This window comes from Micromesistius poutassou, assembly GCF_964030765.1.
Source record: "Micromesistius poutassou genome assembly, chromosome: 2".
Taxonomy (NCBI): Eukaryota; Metazoa; Chordata; class Actinopteri; order Gadiformes; family Gadidae; genus Micromesistius; species Micromesistius poutassou.
The window spans coordinates 8,147,604-8,166,505 of NC_140272.1; the positions used below are offsets into that span (position 1 = coordinate 8,147,604).

Genomic DNA, 18,902 nt, shown 5'->3' on the forward strand with positions numbered 1-18,902 from the left:
CCAGACTAGCGATCACTAACACTGGCAGAAGTTGCTGTTTTAGTCGGTTCAAACCAAACACACGTCACAGCTATCACAGAGCAACAGGCACAATAACCAGTGAATGTGATGATGATGAAACAAGAGGGGGTGACTCCTGTATGGGGGCCTATAACATCAATTAAGGTGGGGGCGTTGAAGACTACCTCAAATATTTACAAGGACAAGCTTCTCTTTTGATTGGGAGACAGAGCCACTAATTGTTTGGCATCGTTGGGTCACGGGACAACAGCTCGGCATGGGGGTCATTTAGTAAGAAGGGCAGTCAGCTGCAGAAGTTAAATTGTAAAACAATCATTAGGTGTATGCAAAAGTGCAAAACAAATAAACCACAAAGCTCTGTAAATGTAGTTTGGCTATGCCGTTAAATTATGAAGCAGTTTTCACTACATTTAGATTGGTCCGACATTCTTTTAGGTTGTTATGTACACAAGTGAAAAATCTCAGGCCTGGAATGGACAAAGACGACACATGGAATGGACAAAGGACATTTTGGATGACAACAAACACCATAGCCCACCTTTGGACCTCCCTTTGTCATCTATAAGAACCTTTTTTCGAGTATAAAATAATAATTACACTAAGTAGGCTACATTGAAGTAAACGTCAATGTGGGGGTCACGTATTGTGGCTTTTTAAACCAACATTTCTCTATATTATCCATAGAATGAGGGCATGTTCTGCATACCACTGTTTCTTTAAACATACTTTACAACCATCAACACCGCAACGATGTGCCACGTTATATATTTTAACAAGGTTACTTTTTTAAAGTGAAAAAACTTTATGCTTTAGATCTGTTCAAACAGAACCGTCTCGTACTAACACTTTTCAAAGGAATTATAAAAATGACTTTTATTTTGTAGCTTACCTGGCTGTAAATACACTATATTGAATGGTACATTTTGTGAAAGAACCTTTAGAAGTATCTAAATAAGTACCTAGCTGTTGATATATGTATGGATATTGGACACGAGATGCAGCAAATATGTGTTGAATGAAGTGGGGGAAGATGGCTTTCAATTCCCCCAAAACTTAGAAAAAATGCTCATGTCTGTTATGGTTGCTATTTCCACACTGCCGCTTATAATACTATTAATACAATTACTAATCAGAATCAGAATCATAACAATAATAAGGCTCTTCTTTACAAGCACTCTGAATGGTTGAAGTGGTCAGATGGCAGTGTGTTTCTTAATCAAACCTATACATTCATACAAGGTGAAAAACGTTGGAAAAAAACCAAACTGGACGGCCCATAAAAACCCAAGATAGACCTACAGTATTTGGTTCAGCATATTAGATATTCGCACCATGCAGCTAGTGTAAATAAAACAACTCATATAGCGATGAGAGATCATCTTCACATGAACAACATGACCAATATATGATATCTAGGGCATGGGTGAAGGAGGGGGGGGGGAACATTTTAAAAATAAACACTAAGGAAGAGACGAGATGGGATGCAAATTGCATCGGCTGGGGCGGCTGTACCTCCGGTGTGATGTGGCGTGCCTACGTCAGAGTACGGGCTGAAGTAATACTGTATACCTGAATTATATGGCCTTAGTGTCAAACACTGCTGAGTTGGATCAAGTAGGCGTGGCAAAGGAAGCGAACAGGAACAGGAAACACGAGGGGGTCACGGGGCAAAAGGGCATGGAGAGAGGCTCAGAAGCTCGGGGGGGGGGGGGGGGGTCCACGCAGACGAGACGAGCACGACGGCACTTGTGACACGAACACGGCTAGCGTGCGAGATGACGAGCTACGCAAGCAGACCGGGGTTGTCCGCCGTCGATAGAGGACGTATTCTGGGGTTATCCTCGCCGTGGTTTGAGTGTTTAAGAGAGTCGACAGCAGACAGGATGACAGCGCTCGCCTCAGCACCATGACCTGCTCGGGCGGACTCATCCGAGTCCTGACGTTTAAGGCATGCGGTCTGACTGGACTCAGACAAAACCTCACCTGCTTGTGGTCGGGGGGACGCGAGCGGTTGCATATGTGTAACAGCTGGCCGTCGAAGGCATGATAACTGGGATATGTTTTTATATAGAACCATGCGTTACGAGCTGAACATCTCTCATGCTGTCGTACTCTTCCTACGTGTGGATAGCGTTAACCAGACGCTGTGTGTGTTAAGACTCGGTGAGTTGTCCTGCCGTGCACGTTGTAGCCAGAGTAGCGGGTGCACCGTGTGCTGCTGCAGGAATCACCTGATTAAGTGCAGAGAGACAACGAATAAGAACTAACAGGGATAGCACCTGTCTGATGGATCCGAGGGCTACGTTGGCCGCAAGAGGACAAACACAACGGAACGCAACAACTTCAGAGAATTTTAAACGGCCGATGTAAGTAAAGTTGTTTTTTTGTCTCCCCTAGGAAAAAAATAAGAAATTACAATAAAAAGCTGCAAATAAAACGCAGAACAGTGACGCCGTTGAGGACTCTGTGTTTAAAGTCGAGGCAGGCTGGGGTCCTCTTTGTCCGGGGACTCGATGTAATTGGCCGCCTCCTGTAGTTTCAAAAGCATCGCCATCTACACAGAGAGAAAAGACGAAGAAGAAACATTAACAGTAGTACAGCCCACACAAAACTAATAACACCTAACCCAAAGCGACTTACAAGTGAGACTGACAACCAAAAAAAAGTTATCCTGCAGCAGCACCCCGTTTAAAAACCAGATTACAGATCTGGTGTGCAGATTCGCAATACAAATCGGACATACAAGGGGAGACATTTTACATATACATTTACATATAGTATTTAGCAGGTGTTTTTATCCAAAGCGACTTACAATAAGTACATTTGTCAGTAGAAAGCGGGTTAGAACGAGAAACAACAATATATCGCCGTTGGTACAGGATTTACATAGAACCAAGTGCCAAGCACTAACAGTCGCTAGGTTAACCCATTCCCCATACACAACAAAGATAGCTAGGATAAGATGCTACACAATGCTAAGTACTAGTTGTTTCCTTAGTTGTGTTATTGTATATTCTTTACTTTGTAACAGTAGTAGTGCACAGCCACAGTAGGGATCATAACAGTCACTAAACGGGAGTCCTAGGACTCCTCTGCACACTGGTCTCACCAGCGGGTCTGAGTCCATGGAGCTGGGGGGCGTCTCCTGGTGCCGGAGCTCGCTGGCGGGGCCCGGGCCCCCCGAGGGCCCGCTGGGGGGAGGCAGGTGCAGCAGCTTGGCCTGGTCCTGCTTGGCTGAGGGCCAGGGCAGGGTGCCCCTCACCCACTCCACGGGGTCCTCCCAGGGCGCCTTCTGCCCGCCGTGGACCTGAGCCAATCCAGGGACATGGAGCAAACGTAAACATCGTCTGTCAAGATATGTATAGGCGCGAGAGGGGGACTCAGTGGAAAGAGAGACGCAGGACCGATTCCGCCCGGTCAACTATGTCTTTTCCTCTCTCAACCCCCTGTCCTACATGTTGTGGTCTTTGGGTCACTCACCAGTTTACCACCAAAACCACTTCACAGATGAGTTTCTTCTGTGGTGAGTCAAGAGCCAAGTATGTGTATGTGTGTGTGTGACATGTGAGTGAGTGAGTGTCTGTTTGAGTGAGTGTCTGTGTTGGTGTCTGTATGAGTGAGACTGTGTGGGAGTAAGTGTCTGTCTGTCAGTGAGTGAGTGAGTGAGTGAGACAGACAGAGAAAGAGTGAGCATGTGAGTGTATCCGACCTTGAAGCCGTCCTTGGCCCCCTCCTGGAGGTAGGGGATGATGGAGTGGTTCCACAGGTCAATGAACCACGAGCGGAAGTCCTCCACCGTCACGGGACAGGAGAGGAAGAAACACGGCCCTGAGAGAGAGAGAGAGAGAGAGAGAGAGAGAGAGACAATGAGGAAAGAAGGTCTTTCCGTTTTTTACCAAGCTCCTCCACACCATAACGGCTGAAGGAGCTTCCACTGGGTCCCAGTACGATTGTTCTCCTCTACATTAACGTGAAGACAGGTCGCTTCTGGTGGTAGGACCCTCCTACCTTACACTGAACTCTGCCCTCTCTATCGAACCCCACCCTCCAAGAAAACCAAGACTGACTGAAGGTTTAACTAATGAGGTTAGGGTTAGGGTTAGCTATCTAACTAACCAACAAATGGTGGCATGTGGCTCAGGCTGGAATGTGGCTCAGGAGGTAGAGCGGGTTGGCTGGTAACCTGAAGGTTGCTAGTCCGATCCCCGGCTCCTCCTAGCTGAGGAGGAGCTGAGCGAGACACCTCACCCTAACTGCTCCCGACGAGCTGGCTGTCACCTTGTATGGCTGACACCGCTGTCGGTGTGTGATTGTGTGCATGAATGGCGGAATGTTAGGCAATATTGTAAAGCGCTTTGAGTGGCCACTGGTTATGCAGTCCAAATGACTGCATTAAAACGCCCAACGGTTGATGTTGTGTGATGTTGTGTGACTCCGTACCGATGAGGAAGTCGGAGGTGCTGTGCTTCTCCAGGAAGGCGTGCAGGTGGTACCACAGCTTGGGCACCCAGTCCAGCACCCGGAGGAGGTCCTCGTTGGTCAGGTTCCTCTCGTCCTCCGACTCCATCAGCTTCCTGTGGAGGTAGCGCACTAGGAAGCCATTGGCCGGCTCCACGTTGTTGGAGAACGTCACCATCCTGGTTTAAGAAGAAGGTAAAACTTTATTATTCACACAGAAAATAACATGTAGTATTAATTGTTGATAAACATATTCATTCATGCCTAGTTTATGATAATAATTTACGTTTCCTCGTATTGAACCTCTTACCTGAAGCTGAGATGAAGGCTGTTGTTAGCAGTCATCTTCACAGGCTGATTGCTTGTCCCGATGATGTAAGGACTGTTTGAAAAAACATCACATGAAAGTATATATTTGTATCAGAAAATGTGTGCAAATTAGTAATGACAACATTTATCACATAATATATTACCATATATTATGTATATACTGTATATGATGTCTAAGGGGAACATACCATTTATGATATTTGCAGGTGAGCGCCCCGTTCACCAGCTCACTGATGGAGATCGCGTCGTTAATGTCGTCCAGGATGATCACCAGCGGTATCTCCGACGTGCTCGTCTCCCGGTCGATTTGATTGGCCAGGTTAGACAGATAGAGCTGTAGGTCCTGACGAGGGGAAAAGACCAAACCAAAGACTCGAGAAACAAAATCGAACAGCACACCGAGATCATCAACACGAAAACAACCTCAACCCTCAACCTCAACCCTCCCTGTTGTAGAGTGGGATACTTCAATCCCACCACTAGGGGCAGTAGTGACATTGCATTACAAGAACCGAGCGCTAGCCAGTGGATGCACGCTCGCTATGAGGGAGAGCCACATTTTCGGGAAATAAGTCAAGTTTATCGTCTGTGTCCTTCTAGTTAATGTTAGACATTAATGTCACACATTGTATGACAATGTTTATATGTGAAGAACTTTGAGTCTGCCTTGTGTATGAAAAGTGCTATATAAATAAAGTTGCCTTGCCTTGCCAGGAGCAGTTAGTGTTAAGTGTCCTGCTCAGGTCCACATCGACACTCAGCTAAGAGGAGCCGAGGATTGAACTATCAATCCTCTGGTTACAAGTCAACCTGCTCTACCTCCTGAGCTAAGCTGACCCCTTATACCTGCTATACTACATGCCCCGTGAAGCCCCACCCCCCGGAGGCTGTGATTGGCCCGGCGGCTCACCTTGCAGGACTGGCGGTGCATGTTGAAGGTGACCACGATGCCAGCACCGACCTCGCGGGCACTGCGCTCCACCAGGTACTCTGCGAGGCGCGTGGTGAGGTATGACTTCCCCGTGCCGCTGGGCCCCGACAGGATGATGCGGCGGTGCTTCAGCAGCAGGCTGATGTAGTGCTGCATCATCGCCTTGGGGATCAGCGTCTCGAAGACCAGGCTGTCCACACACTTCTCCTTCAGACCTGGACCCAGGGGAGAAGATACCAAGACATGAGAGCAGCCAGGGGAGAAGGTTCTAAGATATGAGAGCCTCAAACAGACCAGGCTGTCCACGCACTTCTCCTTCAGACCTGGACCACGGAGAGAAGGTTCTAAGACATGAGAGCCTCTAACAGGCCACCGTGGTGGTCTCAAACACCAGGGTTTCCACAGACCTCTCCTTCAGACCTCGACAAAGAGGAGAAGGTTCTAAGATATGAGAGCCTCAGAGGGTAGTTGGAGGAAAAATGTTTTTCATAGACGAATGGACAAAGTCTACGAGAAGGTTGCGCCCAAAGCATAAGCCGGTTCACACACACTTGTCTTGCTCTTCCTTCACTATGAGTTTGAGGGACGTTAAGGATCTAAAAGCCAGGCTGTCAACACGCTTTTCCTTTAGACCTTCCCAAAGGTAAGAGAACCCTTCTTCACTTGCAAAAGGGGTTCAGAGAAGGTTAAGAAAGGCCCTCAGAAATGTGAACCACATAGTCCTCCTTCAGAGCTTCTTCAGGGGGTTAGGTTCGCAGACATTAGACTTCAAACACGAAGCGATCTGCACACTTGAAACCAGGAGCAGGGGTCAGAGGAGGCCCTCAGATATTAGGACCTCAAACTCTGCACACCTCCCCTTCAACCCTTCACTAGGACCTCAAACTCTGAACACCTCCCCTTCAACCCTTCACTAGGACCTCAAACTCTGAACACCTCCCCTTCAACCCTTCACTAGGACCTCAAACACTGAACACCTCCCCTTCAACCCTTCACTAGGACCTCAAACTCTGAACACCTCCCCTTCAACCCTTCCTCAGAGGTTAGGGCAGGTCCTTAGACAGGCCACAGGGCTATAATAAACGATTGGAAGAATGTAGGTATGGAAAGTTGCAAAGTGACAAATGCCAGCCAAGAATTCAGACACGCGTAGGCATGCACACGTGTGCAGTACACCCACGCATGGACTGCGTACATAACACTGGGTTACGACGGCCGTGCGATGCCCAGCATGTACGACACGACGGTACAAAGAGCATGTTCTGTAGGGTAGATATCCATCGCCTCTCCCATCCATCATAAACAACTCAAGACTCTTAACGGCGTATTCTCAAAATAGTTTCGGATCAAGCCCCCGTAGTCCTCCCCCTCCGTGGCGGTATTGGGTGTCACCACTGCCATTGCTCCCGCCTCCTCTACCTCCACAGGGGTCTGGATGTGGAGGGTGTAGCTGGGACCAGCTGGGTCTGCCTGCCTGCAGCACAGGGCTGCAGAGAGGGGATCGTGTTACCCAGGATCCTGTCTGCCCCGGGCCCCCTCTCTCACCCCGCAAGCCCTCCCCTGCATACCAGCCGGCCAGGGCAGGGAGGGGCCCACTGCCAGCCGAGAGCCTCCCTCCCTGGGGAGCTCTCCTGGTCATACAGGACTTTAAACTCGCTAATGGTCTCCGCATACGTGCTGAGAACCAAACCAGGCCCCCATACAGAAGACAGACCTTCTGCATTAGCACTAAGAGGCTCCGGTCTGCCCGCTCTGACAGGGGAGGCCCACTACGAGTTTTAGTGATAGATGGAGGAACACCCGATGAGTGGGAGTGCAGATTGCTTCGGCTCTCTGAGACGGAGACAGACAGGTGCAGGTATGGTTGGTCTGATAACGAGGTTCCCATGTGGATGCGCATTTCTCAGAAGTCTAGAAACAGGCTTCTAAACTCCTCGAAGAAGATGGGACCACCCACAGTGTTCTATATGGCAATACATGCAAACGACAAAACTACAACTAGAAAAACACTGATAAAGACAACTAGTAATCCATGTACAGCATAAATACAAAGCTATTAAGCAACCGCAACTGCAAATCCTGAATAACTAAAACCTAAAAAAAGTAAATTACACGTTAAAATCATAACAATGATATGATGTTCCCACTCCCCATAATGCATCATATAACATAAGTTATTCTGCTCATGGTTACCTTTTAAAAAAAATAATAAAAAAATGCTTTAACTAACAAATACAAAACTATAAAAATTATATTTTCATGTAGCTATAAACCAGTGGTTTAGGGAAGGAACACAACCAGGGTCATGGTCAATTCCCAGGCGTAAAAATCACAAACAATGTAAAAAGTAATATCTGCACACGACCTCACAGACCTTTGAGGGCCACGGTGATGCTGGTGGGGCCCCTGGACATGCAGCGGGAGGGCTGGCTCTCAGGGGCCTCTCCTCCCAGGAGCCTCTTGATGTGGCCCATGTTGTAGCTGTAGATGGAGTCTGTGGACAGGCCCAGGCTGGCGGTGGGGTCCACCTTGGCGATGTACACCTGGAACACACACACACCATGCTGGCATTAACATGTGGGGACCTAAACGCATCTAAAATGTTGGTTTATTCTGTTTTTCATATCATCGATGAAGACTGGATGTAGCACAGTATGTATGCAAAGGTATCCACCTTTCTAAGTAGTATCGATCCTTCAGATTCCCTATTTAGCCATTTAGCAGACAAAGGGGCATCTGGGATCTAACCCAGAACCATCACCACTAGAACGTCCCGATGACCTGATCTGGGCTGGACCTCTGTGATGTGGACCACGGCCGACCAAGCATTCATCAGCAGGGTCACTTCGCCTCACCTTAAGAGCCTGACTGACGGCTGAATCCAGCATCGGCCAATCCATGCGCCCGTTGACTCTCACGGTACCAACAAAGAAGTCCTGCTGCTTCACCTCCTGTGGAGACGACCCAGGAAGAGGAACCGTGTTAATCACACTCAGGAGGAAGCAGGTTTGAAACACATTGAGGGTAGACCTGACTGGGAGACCCCTGACCTCCTTGAAGACCTGCAGGTCCGCCACGCAGACCACCACGCGCACCCGGTGGTCGTCCCTCTGCAGGGAGGAGCTGACGGAGTCCGCAGGGAAGAAGACATCTGAGGAGGGTGATCCATATAGAGCATTAGGAGAGGAGGGGGAAAATAGAGATGTTCCAATACCATTTGTTCCTTCCCGATGCCAATTATGATTCCTGAGTATCGGCCGATAGCGAGTATATACTGATACATCATCTAGCATTGTAACTACAAATAGCACTTGTTCTTATTGAAGGGTTCTCTTACGATGACAGCAATGTATAGTCGGTTCACTTTTCGGTTCTAACTTTTACTAGATCATTTACATTTATAATCTATAATGAGAATATTTTTATTCTTGTAGTTAAGCTTCCATGCATCCATCAAACCATTAAACGACATCACTATTAAACCTCACAGCACTATTTCTTCAGGATTGACTTTATCATCCCTACACATAGGTCAGGAACTACGGACAAACTCTAGCAGACAGACGGACGGAGCCCCATTAGACTGTGAAGGCATCTCCTCCTGTGGGGTCCCCCTTGTGGACCAGCAGCTACCTGAGCAGGAGCTGTCGCTGAGCCCCCGGCTGTAGCTCTTGGGCAGGTGGGCCGACTGGCGGGGCGAGGTGCCCCCCATGGCGGTGAGGCCCGAGGACTGGGAGACCGAGCTGGAGGGCCCCCCCCCTGAAGGGGTGGGCGACGGGGGCCCGCCCGTCTTCAGCTGGTCGTTCTCCGCCTTTAGGTTCTCCACCGTCCTCTGTGGAACACACACACACACACACTCAGGGCACGTTCCAATAGACACTCTGCAGCGATGCCAATCACACTACACTCACAGAGTCACGGCATGTTCCACTCGCGATTCCACTCGCACTCGTTTCCTTAATCGCCTAGATTATCGCCTTGATCCACGTTGTACCAAACGATATGTAGAAGGCGAGAGAAGATGCCTGAGAGTGGTGACTGAAGCATTAAATTTACATTCAGGACGTTTAGCAGACGCTTTTATCCACAGCGACTTAAAAATAAGTACATTTGTCAGAAGAATCAGATTCAGAGCGAGGAAACATCATTGGACCCTTCACAGGAAGCTAGAGTGTTTCCATTAGACGTATGGCCAAAGATCAGGTCTGAAGGCTTTGATTGGTCCAGAACATCAACATGTGATGTGATTATCTGTCTGTCTGTTAATGTTATGTCACTGCTTCTGCTCGTCTCCAGCATGGAATCCGAGCAACAGGCGAGGATGATGTTTATCCAAACCCTTATTCATTGTGTGAGTGAGTGAAAGTAAGAGTGAGCAAGAGTAAGAGTGAGTGTAAGTGAGTGAGTGAGTGAGTGAGTGTGTGTGTATGTGTGTGTAGTTGAGTGGTGCCCCCACCTGCATGCTGGTCATGGCCTCCTGCAGCTGCTCCAGCTGGTGGGCGGAGCTCAGTGCCTCCAGGCGGATGTCGGTCAGCTTGCGCTCCTTCTCCCAGAGCTCCGAGCGCAGGGTGCACACCTCCTTCTCCTCCCCTGGCGCCCCCTCTTCAGCAAGGCTGAGGGGCCGCCACGCCACGCGGGAGGGAGGAGAGACAGAGACAGTTAGGGTCACTGGTTCAGAGGACCAGTTAGGGTCACTGGTTCAGAGGACCAGTTAGGATCACTGGTTCAGAGGACCAGTTAGGATCACTGGTTCAGTCTGGTTGAACCAGTGGTGTATTTGTGCGGGTGCGTATCTGTGTGTGACCCGGGTCCGTACCAGGCGGACGAGGCGGAGGCGGAGATCTTCAGGGAGGGGGGGGAGATGTCGCGGGCGTGGCGGATCTTGGGGGAGGAGGGGGCAGAGGTCTCCGGGGTGGAGATCTCCTCGATGTCGGCGTAGGACAGGGACAGCTTGGAGCCCTTCTTGCTGAAGGCCTTGTTGAAGGAGCTCCGCAGCTGGGAGGAGACACACACACACACACACACACAGGGCATGAGAGAGGCTGCAGAGGACAGGGCTGCTGGGGTACAGAGGGGGTCTCTCACCGGGGCCCTGGGGCTTTGTGATAGGCTGCTTGAAGGGATGTGAATGAGTGAATTTGGTGACATGAAAAGGTGCTGACTTTATTTAAATTACTTAATTATAATTTTTTTCTGAATCCTTTTATTTTCACCAAATTGTAGTTTTTATCCCAAATTCTGTGGTTTAAAATAAACCCTTATAATCACAGCCTGATGGCGAGATCCCTCCTCTCAGAAGCATCAGTGCTTAGTTTGTAAAACAAAGCGAGTGAGCTGTGTACACAGTGTGGGGGTCGGACTGCGTGTCACCGGATAATCATGAATTGTCAGCACAGAGCAGAGCCAACACACATGGAACAATGAAGCTTATTCAAACCGTGTTAGTGATGCCCAGCCAAAGAGCATGTCAAGATGTTGATGATTCATACTACAGTCACCCAGCTGAACCCAGCTCAGCAACAAACAATAAAGACACAACCTACAATGGACATGAGATGGGACATGGAAACGGTCTGACCTGCGTGAAGACACAGTGATGAGTGAGATGAGTGCTCTGGTGACGAGGTTAGGGCAGAGTGATTCACAACCTTGGGGTCAGGACCTCATGTTGCCTGAACTATGTATGAGGGTCCTGGGAGATTGCTCACTTATCAGCTAGCTATGTACGATGGTGAATTAGGTTTCTAATGGGCTGTTAAAGGGGTGATATCATGCCACCAGGTGTGAGTGTGATTAGCCATTACAAGCCGTTTGAAAATCTGTCTTTCCCTGTGCTTTAGTGACATCACAAGTGGGCGTGTCCACCTACCTATAAAGGTCCGATATGTACAGACAGATATGTACGATGCCTAGTGATAAGTAAGAGCTACTACTCCTTACTTAGGCTGCCCCGATGCCCCAATTCTTTACGCTCCCTGTGACTGACTGATATCTCGAGAAGAAGTTAAAGGGATAGTTCAGGATTTTGGACATCGGGTCTCATTTCCAAGTGAGCCAGTGTGTTATTTATCATTGGAGACCGTTTAACACTTTTCATTCAGTCCTTCTAGTTGCAGAAATCGCTGGTGCTAGGCTAGCGCAAGTCGAGGGTAACTGCTAGCCTGCCAATAAAAACAGTTTTACCCACTCCCGAGCCAAACCAATTATAATGCCCGACTATCTGTCGGGCATTATAATTATATATATATATATGTCTGTGTTGATAGAATAGTGATAGAAATAAACTTACCCTTGCATCGCATTGCATTTAGTTTATATTCCCTGTAGTTGGAAGTAAGCTACGGCAGTGGCGGACTGATATTACCTGGAATGCACTTCTGTTTACCTTCTGCTGTTGTGAATTGGTTGCTACACCGGAGCAAAGTGAAATTCCGCCACTGCTGAGAAAGTAGTCCCCCAAAATGTAATGTGATCATTGCGATACAAGGATAGTTTTATTTCTAATATTATTCTATCAACACAGACATTTACATCGATAGTCGGGCATTATAATTGGTTTGCATCAGGTGTACTTTGGAGTGGGTAAAACTGTTTTTATTGACAGGCTAGCAGTTCCCCTCGACTTGCGCTAGCCTAGCACCAGCGATTTCTGCAACTAGAAGGACTGAATGAAAAGTGTTGAAAATGGTCTCCAATGATAAATAACACACTGGCTCACTTGGAAATCAGACCCGATGTCCAAAATCCTGAACTATCCCTTTAGGGGTCAAAATGATACCAGATCCCCAAAATTAAAATGGGTCGCAAAAATGGTCAGGTCTAGAAAATGGGGTCACGAGCCAGGAAAGGTTGAGAAGCACTGGGTTAGAGACAGGAGTAAGCAGGGTTAGGAGGAGCTAAGATCAAAGACACCACACGACTTACCTCAAACACCTAAAACAAAGAGCAGGGAGGCGTGAAGGAGAGATGAGAGGCACACTTAAAAAACAGAACCAGGACAGGAGGACACAACGGCTCACGCCTGGCGGCACCGATGCACATGCGGGATCAAGGGTCTTATTCACACAGGGGCCATCGCGACTCCATCTTGGTTCTGAGCACTAGCTGGGCTGGGGCTGCTAGTGTTCAGAACCAAGATGGACGCCGGGCGAACAAGGTCAGTAGCAGGAGAGAGGGCTGCGTTCGTCAACTGAGAGACATTCAGGTAAAAATGAATAAATTCAACACAATAACGTATATCTACATGATATGATATCAAAGAGCTCATCATCCAAAGTGAAACCGTATTTTGAATATATATTTTTTATATTGAGAATCTTATTTTTGTTGTAATCTATGTTACCGGGCCTTGAATTGTACACTCAGACTATCTGTGGGAAATGCCACATTAATTATGAAGGAGAAACCGGAGCCCGGCGGTTATAACAGCTAATCGATAACTCTGAGTGCGGGTTAACCTATATCAAACACCAGGGCACTGATCGGATTATGCCGTCTGGCCGTCTCCTGTGGCGCTCAACAATACCAAAAACGTCTGGGCCCCGAGACAGCCATCCCCACCGTGGCATATCTAATGTAATAAGCCCTACTTCCCACAAGTTCTGCTCAGAACGCACCTTCTGCAGAGCTTAGCCCGACGCTCGGGGTGATGACTGGGGCTACGGCTCGCGAGGGCCGAGAACTCCAGAGTGTGCGCTGGGGGTTTCTTCCTGTCACACGGGTCTCACTTCATGACCTCACTTCATCGACTGTTTCACCGATAGCAATGTCGGCGTCAGCAGTTGGGGTAACACGGCACTCCGAGCGACATTAGTGTTAAACCTTTAATTATTTAGTACAGAAACGGGACACATTCGCGCGTTAACGCGTCGGGCTTGGACGTGAACTTAGGCGTTGAACTGTGTATCGAGTGTGAGTGGGGAAAACGGTCGACAGGGTTTCAGATTTGGTGTGTGTGCGTTGGGACGGTTGGCGACCATCTTGTCCTCACCCAGCTCTTCTTCTTCTTCTTCTTGGCCTCCTGCTCCTTCAGGCTGCCCATGCTGGAGTGGCTGGTGATGCTGTTCAGACTGGTGATGCTCTCCGAAGAGTTCTCACGCCTGATCTCCAGCTCTGCCCAACACAACAGCAGAAAACACAACTTTATTGTCCACCCAGATTGCATTACTTACTACGAAAACAGTGAACCTAAACGTATGAAAAATATTTTTTTATATTATACATCATTCCTCATTAGAAGCACAAATCTAATTCACTTGACGTAATCTAAATCCATTGTTGTTCAGTAATAACAAAGTAATAAAGTAGTAAAAAAACAATGGAACATGGAAACACAATGTCGTGCAGTGAGGCAGAGCTCAGTGGGGCCCACCTTGTGGGGCCATGTCCGGGTGGCTTAGGGCCCCCTGGATGATCTCCTGGGCCTCCGTGTTCTTGGTCTTCAGGATCTCGATGGTCTCCTTCAGCTCGCTGAGCTCAGACTCCTGGAGGGGTGACACTCCGGTCTGTAGGATCACAGGAACCAGGACTCATTAGGGGGTCGTGAACCAGGACTCAGAGGAACTGGACCAGGACTCAGAGGACATGGCCCAGGACTCATTAGAGGGACATGGACCAGGACTCAGTAGGGGGTCATGGACCAGGACTCAGAGGAAATCAACCAGGACTCAGAGGAACTGGACCAGGACTCATTAGGGGACTGGGAGGACATGAATCAGGACCGGAGGACATGGATCAAGACTCATAGGGGGCAGAGAGAACATGGATCACGTCTCAATAGGGGGTCAGAAGGACATGGATCACGACCCAGAGGGGTCCTGGAGACTCAGTAGGGGGTCTGGAGAACATGAATCAGGACCCCCGAGGGGGCTAATCAAGACCCAGTAGGGGACCGGGAGGTGCAGAGCGACGGGCAGGGGGCCAGGAGGACATTAATCAAGACTCAGGAGCAGGAGAGGCAGGAGGGTGGTCCACATTCCCCCACGCTTTAGGAAGGGGCTGAGCTCTGTGTAGCGCCGCTCCGAGAAAATTCTCAGTGAACCTAAGAAGGTGGAATGTGTGTATGTGATCTCTGCTTAGGGCCCAGGTTATGCAAGGCCACCCTCGCGACCCCCATCCGATCGTTATGGCGATGCAAAGGGCCTACTACTGTACTGTATGGTCTTCATATTGCTAGATTTGTATTTAAGTATTCATATTTGAACGTTTTAAATGTATATATTTAGATTTTCTAGGGAAAGTAAACAGTAAACCATAGGCTAAAACACCTTGTGTTCTGGACAGTAAACTATAGACTAACACACCTTGTTCTCTGAAGAGTCAGACAGAGTCTGGAGGCGGGCTGTCATCAGGGCCAGACTCTGCTCGAACGCTGCTACCAAATTAGCCTTCGGGGGAGAGAGAGAGAGAAGACATGTACAGTGTACGTCAATGACTATAATTATGGACATCACTGTCTGGGAGATTCATGGCACGTCAAAATACTGGCTTTCTCTCTGTCGACAAAGAGGAGTGGGTGGATAATATAGAGAGAGAGAATGAGAGAAAGACAAAGACAAAGACAGAGACAGAGGGACAGAGAGACAGAGAATGTTGTGATTATTGAATGGTAGTAATTAGGCTTTGGCACAGCTGATCTGGGACCAGATGGAGCATCTTAGACCATAATGGAAAACACTGCCCTATTGTTGTTGTTGTTGTTGTTGTTGACATGCCTGCTTTGATTACTGCCCACATCAGCATTCTCAATATCTGCGGTGATGCAGGAGCTTTTCAGACAAATTTCCCAGAAACTCTGTATTGTTTACATTTAATTAGCTTAATGAGGATCAAAAAATATCTTAGGATGTAAACTCCTTCCAGCTACAGTCTACAGATCCTGCAGTCAATGCTTCAAGCACTGAGGAAAATATGCTAAACCACACGACACACAGTGCCCAGGGCCTAAGGGGCCACAGGGGCCCAGGAGGGGCCCGGGGTCTGAGGGCCAGGGGGAGCAGTGGTCTGAGGGTACGGTGGTCTGAGAGCCAGCCTGAGTGACACAGACAGAGAGGACTCCAGAAGCAGCAGAGGCCCAACCCACCTGGCCTAGCTGCATCCCCCATTGTCCAGGAGGAGGGTGGAGCGGAGAGCCAGCGGGGGGCAGCAGTGAGTCCAGCAGAGAGGAGGAGGAAGAGGAGGAGGAGAAGAGAGGGACAGGGGCATTAGAGATGGAAACCACTAATGCTGATAAACAGTGAGGAAGATAGATCAACGCATCTTTCCTGTGTGCAGAGGAAGACACTGCAATTCAAACACACGTGTGCACACACACACACACACACACACACACACACACACACACACACACACACACACACACCCACACACACACACACAATATACTGTACATGCTGTGACTATCAGCTGTAAGGCCAAGCCATTTTCTACTGTCTTCAGTTTTAGTACAGGTTAGAAATGCACAAAATCATCAATCATTTTCATGCAATCGGCAGTCCTTTCAACCCATCAGGGCGACCGCTAGGGCATAAATGCCTCACTGCAGCGTGGGTAGAACATAACCATTGATTATAGATTGTAAAAACGACATCTAGTTCAATGCCTCCACCAGCGAGCGGAGGTGAGGCGAACAGAACGGACGAGTAAAGTGGAGTGAGGAGAGGAGCGTGGGCGGGGGAGACGGCGCAGAGAGAGGTGTTAAGGGTGAGGCTTAAGATTCAGTGTGTGCTGAAGTACTGTTAGTTTTATGGTACTGCAGCAGCAGCAGCAGCAGTACACTGGAGCCAAGGCAAGCAGAGACAGATACGAGATACAGGCTAAGAATCGTCAGCCCAGCAGGGCAGGTCTTAAGACCTTCGCCCACGGTGGAGTGGCCCACAGTTTATCTTTCATAGCTGCTCTTCACCTACTTGGGCATTAGAAGTGTGGCCGGAGAGGCTGGGACCGTGATCCTCACGGTGGTGATGGTGAGCACTTAACCCAGTGTTCCCCAGAGTGGGGGCTCAGGGGTAACAAAGTGGGGGTTGCATGGAGACGGGTTGGAAGGGATTATCGATTCACATATTTAAGTGCGGGGGGGAAGCTCAATCTCATACTGTTTAGAAGCAAAGCCCAGGCAGAATGAACCGTTTGAAATGGTTCATTCTGCATGTGGCACAGCAGGTAGAGCGTGTCGGCTGGTAGGTTACCAGAAGGTTGGTAGTTCGATCCCCAGCTCCTCCTAGCTGAGTGTCGAGCAAGGCACCTAACCTTGACTGCTCTTGAGGAGCTGGCTGTCGCCTTACATGGTTGACTCCGCCGTCGGTGTGTGAATGTGCATGAATGGGTGAATGTTAGGCAATATTGTAAAGCGCTTTGAGTGGCCCTAAAAAAGAACCTGCGTGTGTGTTACCAGGCTGGCCTTGCGGTGGTAGAAGGAAGGGAGGCAGTGCAACTGATGTTGGGAAGGTAGTTACAGCCGTTTATTCAGTGTAACAAAATTTCCGTCAGGAGGCAAAAAAAACAAATGAATAAACAAAAAAACTCAGAACCCAGAAAAAATCTCAATGACTAACTAAACTTGAACATAACTTCAATAATCCAAACTCAAAGAAAATAACGGTCCTCCACTTCGGCACTACTTTAGCCCTTGGCTGGTCCAGGAGCCAGGTGTTGCCACCAGCTCACCTGAGACCCTTCTACCGCCCCGACGTGATTTGGACCTGAATATAACACACCCGGCCTGACCCATCCCCCTTTAATTCAATTAAGTCTACCAGTACCCATTTCGATATACCTAACCCCACCCCTAGTTACACATATCACCCCAAACATGTTTGTCTACAGACCATCCTCATACATCACTTTCCTGACCTCTTAAATATTCCCCAAGTCCCCCAAAACACCCCTCTCCTCCCGCACACTTGATCTCGCCCGTATGACGTCACCCCCACAACGCACAAATGTTCTTCCGGACTTTACGTCGGGTTCTCCCGCAGTCACCGGCACCCGGAAGCCCGCACAACCGCGACGTAAGTGTTTTAACCCCTTGTCTTTGTTCATGCGACGTTTGTACCGTGTCCCCTGACCGGCTCCCTTCTAATGTATTTTGTATTTGTGTGTTGCAGGTGGCGTCATGAAAGTGTTGCAGTGTTATGTTTATGTGTGCCAATAAACGAGTGCTTTTGAATCGCCGTGTCAGTTCTGTTTATGTCCCCTGCCTGTGGTAACGGGCAGCCGCACCGTTACAGTGTGTCACCCCAAAGACATCTCTTCATGGATGGTGTCCCAGGAGGAAACCATCCCTACTCATGAGGAAATACACTGGTCAGTCCGTTGAAGGTTCCTCCAAGATACACAGTCTTAATGATGCATTAGCTTCCTCTGCAGACTGCTTAAATCGGTCACTTAATTACCTGCTACTACAACCAACAGAGCAGTCGGTTCAAGACAGTTAAAAAATAAAATTAAAATAAATGGCAAATGAAACGACAGCTTACTAAATTCTAGTCGAGTGAACTCCGCAACGTTAAAAAAGAAAATAAGTAAGATCATGTGATACTGACTGTATCCAATCAGGCATCATGCATTTCCGCCATTTCACCACAGGTGGTGCTATTTCTTTAGTATTTTGGCAATTCAAAGTGGCAAAGGGCTGTTACAGAGCAGTTGTACGGTAGGAGGCGTTAGCAGTGGGGTACATACGTTGGCCGACAGCTGATTGGTCAGGTTGGCCACCTTCTCCTGGGAGGACTCCAGCTCTCGTCGTAGCTTGCGGATTTGCTGCGAAGAAAACAAAAATAAACTTTGGATGAACAACAATAGCAAAACCATGTATTTTTTTTACTACATAAAGTTCCTTGATGATGCTTTTCTGTTATCTAAATATTTGACCACTATGCCACTTGGTTAGACTGAGTAAATCATTTAAAAAAATTAAACTGAGCTGGCTGATACAGACTTGATGAAGCATGGATGAAGAGCATTGCTGATTTTGTCATTTAGCTTTTAGTTTTTATCCAGAGTGACAAGTGCCAGGACGTACAACATACAATAAGTGCGTACAAACGGTGGCAGTATAGAATGCATAGAGGGTAGACGGTGACGTCGGGGATTAGCGGACATAAATCCAACATGTAAAACATAAAACGAGTCCATGTCTATGATGATGATGATGAAGACATAC

General features: G+C 48.3%; 1 protein-coding gene across 2 annotated transcripts in view; it reads right to left on the reverse strand.

The window, feature by feature from the left end:
* Positions 1-1,254: 1,254 nt before the first annotated feature.
* Positions 1,255-18,902, reverse strand: part of nav1b (neuron navigator 1b) — a gene marked incomplete at its 5' end in the record, with an annotated part of 53,140 nt that continues 35,492 nt past the window's right edge. Inside the window, 19 exons of one of the 2 annotated variants that reach the window (XM_084464775.1) lie at positions 1,255-2,575; positions 3,131-3,328; positions 3,731-3,849; positions 4,462-4,658; positions 4,790-4,861; positions 4,998-5,152; positions 5,720-5,955; positions 8,115-8,283; positions 8,596-8,691; positions 8,791-8,891; positions 9,374-9,572; positions 10,197-10,353; positions 10,557-10,735; positions 12,665-12,673; positions 13,731-13,852; positions 14,112-14,223; positions 15,043-15,126; positions 15,822-15,830; positions 18,422-18,499. In XM_084464775.1, the coding sequence (XP_084320901.1) occupies positions 2,492-2,575; positions 3,131-3,328; positions 3,731-3,849; positions 4,462-4,658; positions 4,790-4,861; positions 4,998-5,152; positions 5,720-5,955; positions 8,115-8,283; positions 8,596-8,691; positions 8,791-8,891; positions 9,374-9,572; positions 10,197-10,353; positions 10,557-10,735; positions 12,665-12,673; positions 13,731-13,852; positions 14,112-14,223; positions 15,043-15,126; positions 15,822-15,830; positions 18,422-18,499 (2,376 nt within the window). In that variant the 3' untranslated portion in view covers positions 1,255-2,491. The remainder of the gene's footprint in view (positions 2,576-3,130; positions 3,329-3,730; positions 3,850-4,461; positions 4,659-4,789; positions 4,862-4,997; positions 5,153-5,719; positions 5,956-8,114; positions 8,284-8,595; positions 8,692-8,790; positions 8,892-9,373; positions 9,573-10,196; positions 10,354-10,556; positions 10,736-12,664; positions 12,674-13,730; positions 13,853-14,111; positions 14,224-15,042; positions 15,127-15,821; positions 15,831-18,421; positions 18,500-18,902) is intronic. The other variant, XM_084464776.1, reaches the window with a different exon arrangement.